The 12,706-nt window shown below is 38.6% G+C and overlaps 1 protein-coding gene across 2 annotated transcripts; it reads right to left on the bottom strand.

The window, feature by feature from the left end:
- Nucleotides 1–384: 384 nt before the first annotated feature.
- On the bottom strand, nt 385–11,783 carry garem (GRB2 associated, regulator of MAPK1). 2 transcript variants are annotated; one of them, XM_022200262.2, is made up of 6 exons: nt 11,402–11,783; nt 10,046–10,186; nt 9,636–9,766; nt 7,343–8,542; nt 5,582–5,736; nt 385–5,441 (listed from the first exon to the last, which is right to left on the bottom strand). In XM_022200262.2, the coding sequence occupies exons 1-6, from the start codon at nt 11,535–11,537 to the stop codon at nt 4,592–4,594; spliced, it is 2,613 nt and encodes an 870-aa protein (XP_022055954.2). In that variant the 5' UTR covers nt 11,538–11,783; the 3' UTR covers nt 385–4,591. The 2 variants fall into 2 exon arrangements, with proteins under 2 accessions (XP_022055954.2, XP_022055955.2); XM_022200263.2 differs by having other exon boundaries at nt 385–5,438.
- Between the last annotated feature and the right edge of the window lie 923 nt (nt 11,784–12,706).

The raw sequence follows: 12,706 nt of genomic DNA, 5'->3' as shown, positions 1-12,706 counted from the left end.
TTTACTACAATATCTTTATAAATAAATTTCAATTTTTCTCAGTTGTATATACAATATTTAGAAGAATCCTTCTCTAAAAATGCCATGTGGTGTTTGGTTATAGGCGGCCATGTTGATTTTAGGCCTGAAAACATCAAAATGTCAACTATGACACAAAAAGTTCCACAATTATATATTGACTACGTACTCTTCCAGTGAAATAACTCAATAACCACAAACTGTGTTCTGTAGAAGACTGACTTCAATAAGCTCTTACTTCATCAACCTTTGATGTTTTGGAAATACAGACCACTTTCATCATCCAAGGCTTGAGACAGTGTTGTAGAACTGATCAGTGGTGAAACTAAATACTGCTACGTGACTGACAAAAAAAACCACACAAACACCAGTTAATCCATTTTTAATAGATTATACAATCAAAAACAGGGAACGGAGTTAAAGTGAAAGAATTCAGTAATGCTGTCAAACCGAGTGTCACAGTCATTTATCGCTTTTGTTTGGATATTTGCACAAAAAGGGCAATAATTCATAATTATGTAGGCCTCAGTCCAGTATTATTAACACAGAATATCCTGCTTGACAAAGGTGGGTTCGTGGGACTGGGCTGGTTGTGTGTTCACAGTTCATATCTCAGAATTATTCAAGTAAAATTACTGACTTGGAAGAATTCCTTTGGCATGCTCAACTTTCATAAATTAACACTGTGGTGATTTTTAACACACATAATACTCCATTACCTTTTTTTTTTTTTTAACTTCACTGCTCTGTTGTTCTTATTGCATAAGACAATAATGCACATATAAGAATAAAGGGGCACCGGCCATTTCCCATAAAAATATGGATACTGTGACAAAGTTAGAAGGAAATTTGTAAAATTATCTCGACACGTGGCTTATTAACATCTTTTTTGGTCACTGTGTGTGTGTAGTGTGACTGAAACTAGCAGTTAGTTTTATCTCTTCCTGTGACCACGTCTTAATTGAACGCATGGATTCCTAAACCTAAGTAGACCCCACGCTCTACAGAATAAAAAAAAAAAAAGTTTGAACATGACAGCTTTTTCCTCAGTAAAAAATAATCTCAACATTAGTAATCACTTCTTTTTAAAAAAAATTACATTAAATGTTGCACTTACATACAAAATAAACATATCAAGTAAAATATGTAACATCCCACTACAAAAAGGGGAAATAAAAACAAAAAAAAAAGAACAGCTGTTGGCCAGCAGACCACACCCTGGTTGTAGAGAGGCTGTTTGCTGCTGAGGCACCTTCATTTATCAGCCATAAAAAAAAAAAAAAAAACAATCTGAGGAGAAGTGCTCTGCATATTTAGCATTATGTTAAATTACTGCATAAATAAATCAACTCTGAATCAAGGGCATAGAAAAAACATGTGCTAGCAATATAAACAAATCTTTCATTAATAGCAGATCATTTTTAATTTTGGCTTGCAGGCGTCTAAGGGCAAATACAAACCCAAGACATTCCCTCAAGTGATTTCTCAGGGTGTATTTTCACGACTAGCAAACTGAAAATGTTAAGCAAACGTGAAATATCAAGTATCTTAAGGTCTCTGGGTTAAGGCGCAGAAAAACTATTATTTCTTGCATTAGAGGACACTTACTATACAGACAATAGGGGAAAAGGAGAAGTACCGTTGCAATTCTGAACAACATGTAGTGCATTCACTCTCTATAGACACTTTTATAGGTTTATATTTTATGACCTTAACTGCATTTATTTCAACTGAAATATACCAAAGTGCTTGATGCATAAATTGTATTAACTGTCAAACGTCATGGTCCGTTACCTCTGTTTGTTATTTCCATGTTAGCGTGAGAGTGAGGGCGCAACTTTGTTAGGCCTCAAGTCATTCACTTTCAGCTACAGATAACCTCAGGTTACGTTTCAGACATTAGATTAGTGGGATTTAACTTTAGACTAATAAAAAGGCATCAAACAAAGTAGCTTGCATAAGTAGTGCCTTTGTTACTTCTTGTTTCCATGATGGTCATTTGATTTGGCTCACTGTTGTTAGCACAGTTCCATTACTTTGAATAAAATGCCGAGAACTCGGATGTAAAATCCGATGGCTAAAGAAGCATAGTTGGTTCAACTGCATGTAGCAATAAATCTCCCAACGCTCTTTCACCTGATATCACACTGACGGACAGACGACTGCTCCTCCACAAGCTGTTTGTTGTTGGTTCTATCCTTCATTACATTCCACTGAAATCTGGAAAATTCAATCATGCTCACTGATGTCACAGCTTCCCTGTGCTGTCTTGTTTTCTAAGAAACTGTGCATCAGTTTGATAGCACACGCTCAAGGATTATCATTTATTATTTCTTGCTATTTGGACAAAATAGCAGATGAAGTTCACAGCTGAAGAAGAACTCAAAGGGGTTGATTGTTGAACGAACACAAGGATATCCCAAAAGAGCGGTTCTGCACTGCAAAAATTCAAAATCTTACCAAGTCTATTTGTCGTTTTTACTCAAAATGTCTCATCCCACTTGATTTAAGATAAATTCACTTAACCAGTGACATTTCAGCAAGATGGAGGGACTTGTTTTAACACAACGCATCTTAAATATCTTGTTAAGTCAAACAACAGTGAAATTATCATGTTTTAACCCTCATGTTGTCCTGCGGGTCAAACTGACCCGTTTTAAAGTGTTAAAATGTGGGGGAAAAAGTATATTTTCACAGTGAGAACTTACATATTTTCAAAATTTTTGGGGAGATTTTTGAACTTTTTTTTTTTTTGCTTTTTTCAAGATAAAAATTCTTTGAAATAATTTTTTTTTCTTGCTTTGAGATTAGCATTTTTTCCAGTGTAGTTCATTTCAGCCTGGTTTTCTATTAATGTGGTTATTGTGGTTATATGTACACTACCAGCCAAGAGTTTTGGATGCACCTTCTCATTCAATGCTGTTCATTTGTATTATTTTCTACATTTTAGATTAACACTGAAGATGAACACCTTTTTGTTTACAACATAATTCCATATGTATTGTTTTATAGTTTTGATGTCTCCACTATTAATCTACAACGTATAAAATAATTAAATAAAAAGCATTGAATGAGAAGCTGTGTCCAAACTTTCGACCGGTAGTGTACCAACTCTGAGATGAGGGAAAATAATTAGCGTAAGCTCCCAGCAACATCCCAAACAATGATGATTTTTACAATAATGTTACACGTTTGTTTTCAGTCTGACTAGAAACTGGCTGCCTGAAACAGACATGTTGTTAACTGCATTAGGGCTCTCTATCCTGGGATATTTGCCAGCTGACCTCATCTCTCTGCACACTGATTTGTTTACAAGTGTGAGGCTGACTTTGTCCATGAGGATGGAACCAGAGGTGGAGAGACAGCAGGACGCCCTGAAACAAACCGGTGGAGTTCCTGTGCTCACTGCCTCGCTGCCGACTGAGGAGGAAAAGTGTCGCTATAAAGAGTTGGACCTGTTGATGGCTGAAAAATCTCCATGTCACCGTGGATGAGAGGAATCCCAGCTGAGGAACTACAACTAAAGTATCTGTAGGTTTGATAAGAATCCTGAAGACGATGTTAAATTAAAGACCAAAACCTGCTGGATCAAATGCTCAGCTCTCTTTACGGTAAATAAAAGCTAACACAATTAGCGAAACCTCCATTCCAAGCAGCTAATTTCTGTGTTTGCTTTCAGGTGGACTGAAGACAAACGTTCACATAAAATGGGCTTTTTTTGGGAAGCTGCTGAACACCATGTCCACCAATCTGTACAGCAGAGGCAAAGAGTGTGAAGTTAGCATCACTCAAACACACACTATACACACATTAATTGTAAATATTCCAGGCTGAAATAAATTTGAATTCTCTTTTTATACCTGTAGGCAGTAGACTGGTCTTGTTCAACAGTAATCTATAAAACTGACTGTTTGGTTTTATGCTTAGAAATGGACAGTAGCATCTTTGTTGCATTTCTGACCGCAAGAAAACTGTAAACATACGGATGAACCCTAAACACAAACTCACAAATGCATCCATTATAGGATCGTTTTACCGGTTACAAATTGTTTCGTTACCAAAATCAGCTTCCTGTCAGCTTTTTACAGTCTTTCATACATTAAATAAGCAACTACTACTACTAATCTGTTAAAAATCCTGTGAATAGCCGCTGTTTGTGGGATCCTCCTCTTAGAACAATGTTCTCTTCAAGCCGATCTTGCAGTAATATTTTTGAGTCCTCGTATTCTAAACATCAGTGCTGATTACCTTTTCCTTCCCCTTTTGCTGGTTTAAATTATGATTCGTGTAATGTCATGAACACCAGTAGGCTGTGAGTGAAAAAGTACTAAGGAGCTGACATGAAAATGCCTCGGTGAAAGTGCTAAAAGACTCCATTCAGTTAGCAAATAGCAGTCACAGACTTTAAGAGGGCTGGGAAGTATTACTCAACTACCTTCCCCACAATGTAGTAACACAGGAAAAAAGTTCATTTTAAACAAAAAAAGAAACTCTTTGTGGCTTGATGTGCATAGCATATATACTGAAGGCATGACTTTCTCCGCTTTACGACTGGATTTAGTGTCATCTACTGCTATATCTTGGGTCTCCACCCGTTTATGAACTGCATGAGTTTCTTCACCTGCAGTTTGCTTAGCCTGAAGTCCTCAGACAAAATCTCCTCAGTCAGCTGCAGGAGAAGATTCCCGTCAATCTTCTCAGACACAAAAAGTGAAACAATGTCATCCGGCATGCCAATAAACTTCAGAGATTTGGACACCTCTTCAATGGAAAGGCCGGCCAAGCTGGACGGCGGCTGCCACTGAGCAGTGAGAGGCAGCGATGGACAGTTCAGAGTTAATGAGTTAGAGATGGAAAAGATCTCCTCTGTGCCCTGCTCGTGTTGGGTTAAAGTTTCCTGCTTACCGTCACACACCGGTTCCGACAGTAAATCCGCGCACTTCTTTGGGGCGTTTGGTTTTGGTGTTCTTGGTGGCAAGATGGGGCAGGAGAGGCTCTGCTTAGTGTTGGATTCTTCTATCGGCTTGTCTCTGTACATTTCTGAATTGTAACTCGAAGACTTGGTGCAGATCTGGTTCAGAGAGGCGTTCTGTAAGCTGAAGTCCTTACTGCTGTGTGCGTGCTCGCGGCCATCAAAGTCGACGAGGCTGGACGTGCAGGTTTTCGGGGTGCTCGGGGATCTCTTTCTGGGATAACTGTAGTAGCTTCGACAGCTGGACGGTAGAAACTCCTCCATGCAGCGCGACTCTCCTCCGCTGAAGTTATTCGGCCAAGACAACCGGGAGGACACTCCGTCCGAAATCAGGCTGCCACTGGGTGAAGTAGTGTTCGGCTCAGTGCTGTTAGATTTACCCCAGCTACAAGGGTAGCACACGTGGCTTTGCTCCTGCTGGTCCGCTCCCTCTTGCTCACATGCTCCACTACTAATGGAAAAACAGAAGATGAATTTGTGGTATGAGAGCAAACCTTACAAAGACCTCATCATTAGATTTAAACTTAACAGAGAATCTGTTGGTAGAATGCAGGTAAACAGAGTAATGTCGGTTACTTGTGGGATTCTTACATGTTGTGGAGACCAGAAGAATAATAGGAGAGGGTCGGACTTGGAGAACGAGTGTCTTGCTGCCGTGGCTTCGACGGGATTGGCACCGATGGCATCTGTTTGACAATCCGTGGAGGGATTGGTGGAGCGTTCAAGAGACGACATTCTTCCTTCACCTACAATGAAATGACCTGACTTTGAAACAGCCAGCAAACTAACATTTTTAATGTTTTGTTAAGCTGCAGGTGTTGGACACTGCTTACAATCACTATCCTTGGAATTTTTGAGAAATCAAGCCAAATTTTTGATGATCGTTCACATTTAGGATTTAGCAAATGTGATAGCAGCACTAGAATCCATCATTACCATGGTGAATTCAGATTTCCTTCCTAAATATGAGGGATTCAGAGATGAACAATATGTGCATAAAATCCAGTGCAATATTTTAATTCATCCATTCAGCGTCTTCCCTATCTGCTGTTGCTCTGTTTATATCAGGTCAGAGGTGTGGAGCCACGAATAAAAATGTTGCTGTCATTAAAAGCAGTCAACTGTCTGAACAGAGGACGATTCTAACTGTGAAGAAGCCACAGAACACACAAAGTAGGTGTCACCATTGTTATGTTATCATTTAATAAAAATGAAAAGCAAGTCCACAGTCAATTTTGGCTTTTTTTTTGGCAGCGGGTTTAAAGATTTTGCAAAAGAGAAATGGAACAAGAGCAGCAGGTGAGGAAACAGACACTACAGCAGAGTAACGGCCGTTGTGCAGACTTGCATCATGTGTACTGAAACATCACTGTGGTTGCGTTTATTAATGGCTGAGTTCTTTGTTAAAGCAGAGTGATTTTGTTTGTCCCTTTTCGACCAGGCTGGTTCCAGTTCTAGTTCAGAGCCAGTGTCTGATTTAGCACCAGTTCTTTGTGTTTCCATCAACTAAGCACCGGCTCCAGACTCCAAAAAGTTGTGCTTTTCAGGCACCAACTCTTTGCTGGGCCAGAGTTAAGAACAGAGTACGTCACGGGCTGTAGGCGGGGTTACGGTGACCAACGGAAACACAGAACCACCACTTTTAAACAAAGGAGTGAGTGGTATTAGTATTAGTGTTATGTAAACCGGTAAATATGGACGCCAGTTGCGCAATTAACCATAAGATCATTTACAAAGACAAACACAGGCATTATCATCGACTTATTACATTTGTTTACTGCTATTTAAAGGATGCAAACGTAGTCGAAGCTAACGCTAACACGTTCACTGTTAGGAATCAAAACATCTCTGACAATTCCGTCTTCTCAGATGTAGTCGCTGCTATCTGTAACTACGATGATAACAGGCAGCTACTAACAGTTTGATTATTTGTTTATGGATCGCAATGTAGGCTTGTGAAATCAGGAACAGCACTTGTGTGGTTACAATGTGCAAATGTCGCTGGATCGCCACACATGCAGTGACGTACTGACGTTTCACGGTGACACAATGACGTGGCTCTGACTTTGCTATTTGCCAATGGAAAAGCAAACAGGTTTTTAGGAGGCACAAGATTAGAACCAACTAAGCACCAGCAATGAACTAACACCTGGTTCTTTTTTTTTGGTCGAAAAGGGATATAAAAGATACACCACTTGTTGTTGCTGTATTTTTAACAAAGCGTCTGTGTTGGAGTGTTTGCTGTACTATTAAAATGCACTTGCTGGTAGCATAACGAGAACAGACATCACAAATACAACTAGGATTGAAGTTTTAAGAATTACAGCTTTAAGTATGGCAGATTGTACTCACAGCTTCAGACTTGGGTGGGACTGGTGGTGGAGTAAGAGGCACATCTGAACCGGTTATGGCACCAAGAGGACAAGTGACTGGGTAGGACAGAGCAGCTGTTGTAGCGCAGCCATTGTTGATGCCTCGGATTCCTTCACTGGAGGACGGTTTTGGGATCTGACCTCTCAAGTGATCCAGCCACAGCTCCTCATACGGAACATCCATCTTCTTGAGAGGTGAGTGTTGGTTTGTGCTATCCAGCTCAGGAAAAAAGTGTTCGTTTTCTCCAGACTCTGCGGGATTGCCATCAGAGGGCAGGAGAGCCCAGTCTCCACACAGCGTCATGCAGCCCTGCAGGTTGACTTCACTGTTACCGTGCAGGTTGCTGCCATAAACACACACAGACAGCCGGTGGAAGGACTGGGTGAGTTCATCTCTGGCGTATGTTAAAGAGGTGGGAATCTGCATGTGGTTGGGACAGCCGTTAGAGCTGCCGCTGCCTCCGCTGCTTCCACTGCAGCTACCATTCCCGCTGCTTTTCTTGGGACTTTTGCCATCGTCATTCCAGTCTGTCCGCACGTCTCGGACGGCACGGGAGTAGTCGTCTATGTCAAACTGCTCCTGGCAGAAGGAGAACCAGCGATGTACCATAGTATCCAGCCACAACTCTCCTTGCAGGAGTTCTTCTGGAACAATAAATCGTGGCATGGCCATATGGAAAGGGAAATGGATGGGGATGATTTTGTTGCTCCGCAAAATGCAGCACACGACCACCGTCTTTGTCTGAATGTTAACCAACTTGTAGCGGTGACCCTCTCGGATGAGGTGGAGGTCGTGCTGGTTGCGGGGCGGACTGCTGGGTACCGTGACGTTGACAGGGAGACGGGTTTTCTCCACAATGTTCCTGATGGTGTGCTCGCCGTCCTGCATCTGAAGCTCCAGCGGACTGCAGGTGCTGAACCTGCCTTTGCACTGGAACGGCAGGCTGATGCTCTCGTTGGTGCGGTGGTTCATGCAAATCAAGCAGGGCATCTTTCCTCTACCAATCTTACTGATGGAGTTCAGCTTCCCAATCTTCTTAAAAAGGGTGTTAAATCTTGATTTTTCTTTGGAGCATTTGGCATAGAGGATCTCAGCCTGGCCCATTAATGTCAATTCATCACCAGTGCTTAGTGTAATGTTGTAAACTTCTGTGTCTTCATTGCATTCCCCTGATGCCATCTGAGAAAAAATGACATAAAACATTTTAAAAAATGGGTTACGGCACACTTGTTTGCTTTACTTTTTTTATATGCCAAAGATTATTATGCTACTTAAGTCGGACCTGACAGATACAGGATGAAAGTACAAATTTTGATACACTCTGCTATTTTTAAAGCAGCATTTGTAAGCTACATTTTCTGAAAATTAACACATTTGGAAGATTTCAATCTTTTTTATATAACTTATGGAATATCCCTCACAATAAAGAATGTTTGTACATTTTGAAGCAAATTTGAAAAACTGTCAAACCATGACTGTAAAAATCTGTAAACTCTAAAACAGTTTGATGTAGTTTATATAACACCGAATCACTGTAAATACATCATTCAGGAGAAAAGTGCCTTTTTAACATTTTTTTCTCTTGACTCCTGCACAGTTTTTAATGGAAAAATGCCGTAATATGCGTAACAACACTGTAATTTTTAAATTGAATTCTCGAAAAGAATACAGCTTTTCCCAGTTAAATGTACATATTGTTGCACTGATAATGGAAACATGCTGCAATACTGATAACAAGTAACATGGCAATTCCTGCATTTATTAAACGTAAAACATACAGTTTGTTACCGGTCAAACTGATGTACTTTTGTGTTAATGATGGACATATGCTTTAATATTTATAACAGCTTTAATTGCATTTTTTGTTGAAAATACATATATTTAATGTTAAATACACTAACTCTTATGCTGATCATGGAAAAAATCTGTAATATTTATAATAAGTTACACAAGCTTTATTTTTAGCAGTATTTTCATGTAATTTTTTTAAATTTGAAAAGGTTTAAACTTGTTTTTTTCCACAGTAAAATATGGAACTAAGCACGTTTTTTTAATCTTTAAATCAACAACATCAATAAATCAATTTTTTTACTGTAAATGTAGAAAATGTTTTACTGTATTTTTAAGACAATTTGTTTTTACAGTACTTGTCGGACTTGTACAGGGGTTACTAATATGATATGAACAGCACGAACAGCCACAAAAACATGTTCTTTTTATTTACTCTCACCAAACAAACAACCGTCCATTAAGTTCAACAGAATAAACGTACCTTAACATTGAAAGTGATTTCTTCCATGACGTAGACCCTTTCAGGGAATGCTTTAGCCACTTCCTCCACACTGTTGAAGTACTGCACAGGCTCCTTGACGTCTCTGTCCTGCTCCAGCAGCTTAAACTGACCTGAAGTAAGTGAAGACATCAGTGCTTTGTACAGAATCACGCCAGCATTTTCCAGTAACTGGACCATAGTGACAAATATCAGCAGCCCACATCCTAAAATTATTCATCATTTTAACATGAAATAATCATTATTTTTAAGGGAAAAAGACGTAATTAGTAGAGTCGAGTGTGCTCTATGACAACAATAACTTCTCAACAACTCTAAGAATAATGACTGAAACTAGAAAGACATGAAGACAATAACCGATGAAAATGAGCATTCACGTGGCTGCATCTCACCTTCATAGTGAACTGGGATCTCTATTTTGGGCCCGATGACATAGTGTCCCTCCTCCAGACTGTGAGCAGTAATCGTAGTCCACTGACGGCAGGAATGAATCAAGAGGTAGTCATTGTCTCTAAGCCCTTCAACCAACTGACCTGCAGGAATGAGAAGTGAGAAGAGGAACATTTACAAAGAAGACCATGGCATCTTCTGCACAAAGTTTTAACCTAATTGTAAAGTAAGTAACAAATAAAACCTCCTGTGTCAAAACTTGTAAAAAAAAAGTATGATGTCTGAAGATGAGTGAAGCTTGAAACGGGGTAAGTCTGGCATTCCTGTTTTGGCATTTTGTTGTTATTTTGGCCTGATTAGACATGAAGTGACGTTTTGAATGAACCACAATGACCACAGACAGCAGGCCAAACAATTAAATAACATTATGAGGAATGGTGACTCCAGTTCAGAGCTTTACAGGACACTCCAATCAAGCCAGGTATTGGATTACTGAGCACACTCCAGCCACGATCCTCCCTGGACAATGACTAATGGCCTAATCCATACCCCTCTAAAGACTAACTACATGGCAGCATGATTCTGCAAAAGAGGCTTAGCACTGTGTGACAAGTTATGAGCCTCTAGAGAGCAAAATAAAAATGCCTGCTGAGAATATAATACTTTCACTTCAAAGCACATGCCATCATCAACATGCTGATGTGGAAATGAACAGCCGTACAGATAAAATAACTGGCTCAATATTACAGTAACCAGTAGCTGTTCACTCTCCTATCTTACTACTTTCCTTAAACAAATATTATATTGAACTCAATCAGGCCAAAGATAAATTATCACCGTTGACTGAACAGCTGATCATTTAGAAAACTGCAAATCACCCTGTTTCATTTGTAGACAAATCTGCCTTTTATTTCTTGTTTGAAGTTAATCTGTGCACTTCATATGCCTTTGCAGTGACGTGCACATTTCCAAATAGTTAGTCAGTGTATTGCACAATAAAGCACTCTTCTGAGTGGTTTCTACTGCAGGCCGTTTATGACATTAGGTACTTTGTTATTGTAATGTGTGGGTGGCTGTAGAATGACACCACAGAGACTACACCATGTTAATAAAGCAGAAAAAAGTTAACTTTTTCAAGAGATATGCTCGACAAATGCAAAGGCTTTCCAATAAAGCAGCAATTAAGTTAGACAATTTCTACTTTGGAATGTAAAACATGCAGTTTTGGTGAGAAACAAGAAGACAAATTAACCAAATCAAGCAGAAAAAAATGTCTAGCTGTTTAGTTTACCTTTGCTGCTAACTAGCAGCTAGCAAACGATAAGCTCGAAAAGTTAGTGTAGTTAAAAGTTACTAACCGTTATCCAGCTTGACAATTTGAGGCAACTTATAAGCGCTGACAAGTTGATCTAAAGGTAAAGACGTCGTACTCCATGTAACATCTTTTAAATTGTTGTACAACATTGTTCCAAGGTCCATCTTGCTAGCTTGCATTAGCCAACTGGAGAGCTAGCTATGTGTAAACACGGTCACAAAAGGCTACACTAAGCTAACCAGCTAAACCGTACGGCGACTCTCCGTGTGCAGGGTCACATTATACATGACATGTTTCTTCTTTATCGTTGCATATTTTCCTTTTCGTTAGTCTACGTATCGTAAAGGTCCGTTGTGCGATAATGTAGCAGAGCCATGTTTGTTTAGCGACGCTGCGTCAAGTCAGCTGCACTGACGGAGAAACGGATATACTGTTACAAAATAAGAGCCCTGTTCACTGTGGCGTAAAATATGAATATGACAAAGACTCTCCATAAAATCTCAGTGATTTCGTTTGCTTTCTTTAGAATAGAATGAAATATATGTGCTAATGGCAGATTATCGATTGGTTTGTTCCAGGAGTTGTGTTATAAAGTTTGGTACTATTGTTGATAACAGAACAAAAATCATAAATATAGTAATAGATTTATTATTGGCAATTGGCAATTGGCAAAAATAATAATAATAATAATAATAATAATAATAATAATGAGAAGAAGAAGAAGAAGAATCCACGTAATTGTAGCAATTATTATTATTATTATTATTATTGCTATTATTATTGTTATTATTATTAACAAGATTGAAAGTACAGTCTAAACTGTACATAACTAACTTAATAATAATAGTCATATATATATATATATATAGATATATATATATAGATATAGATAGATAGATAGATAGATAGATAGATAGATAGATAGATAGATAGATAGATAGATAGATAGATAGATAGATAGATAGATAGATAGATAGAATTTATTCTTAGTTATTAGTTTTGTAATAACAACAACAACAATAATAATAACAATAGTAATAATAGCAATAGCAATAAGAAGATGAAGTAAGTAATAGGCTATAGTAAAAGATCTAAAATTAGAATATCTGAAACTACAACTGAGTAAAACAGAATTCATTAAATCAAATGCAGTAATTACAGCAACAAGACCATACAGACAAGTTAAATAAAGTACACGCTAATTTGACAGAATAATCAAAATTGATTGGCTAAATTTGTGGGAAAAGATAGGAAGAATAAAAATATATGAAAGAGACAAAGTACACAATGAAATAAATACAGATGTTTAAAAATATTTGAATAAAAGTGCAAATATAAAAGCACTGGT

The sequence above is a fragment of the Acanthochromis polyacanthus genome, chromosome 20, assembly GCF_021347895.1.
Source record: "Acanthochromis polyacanthus isolate Apoly-LR-REF ecotype Palm Island chromosome 20, KAUST_Apoly_ChrSc, whole genome shotgun sequence".
Classification (NCBI taxonomy): domain Eukaryota; kingdom Metazoa; phylum Chordata; class Actinopteri; family Pomacentridae; genus Acanthochromis; species Acanthochromis polyacanthus.
Note: the sequence above shows the minus strand (reverse complement) of the source record. Positions and strands in the feature narration are given on the sequence as shown.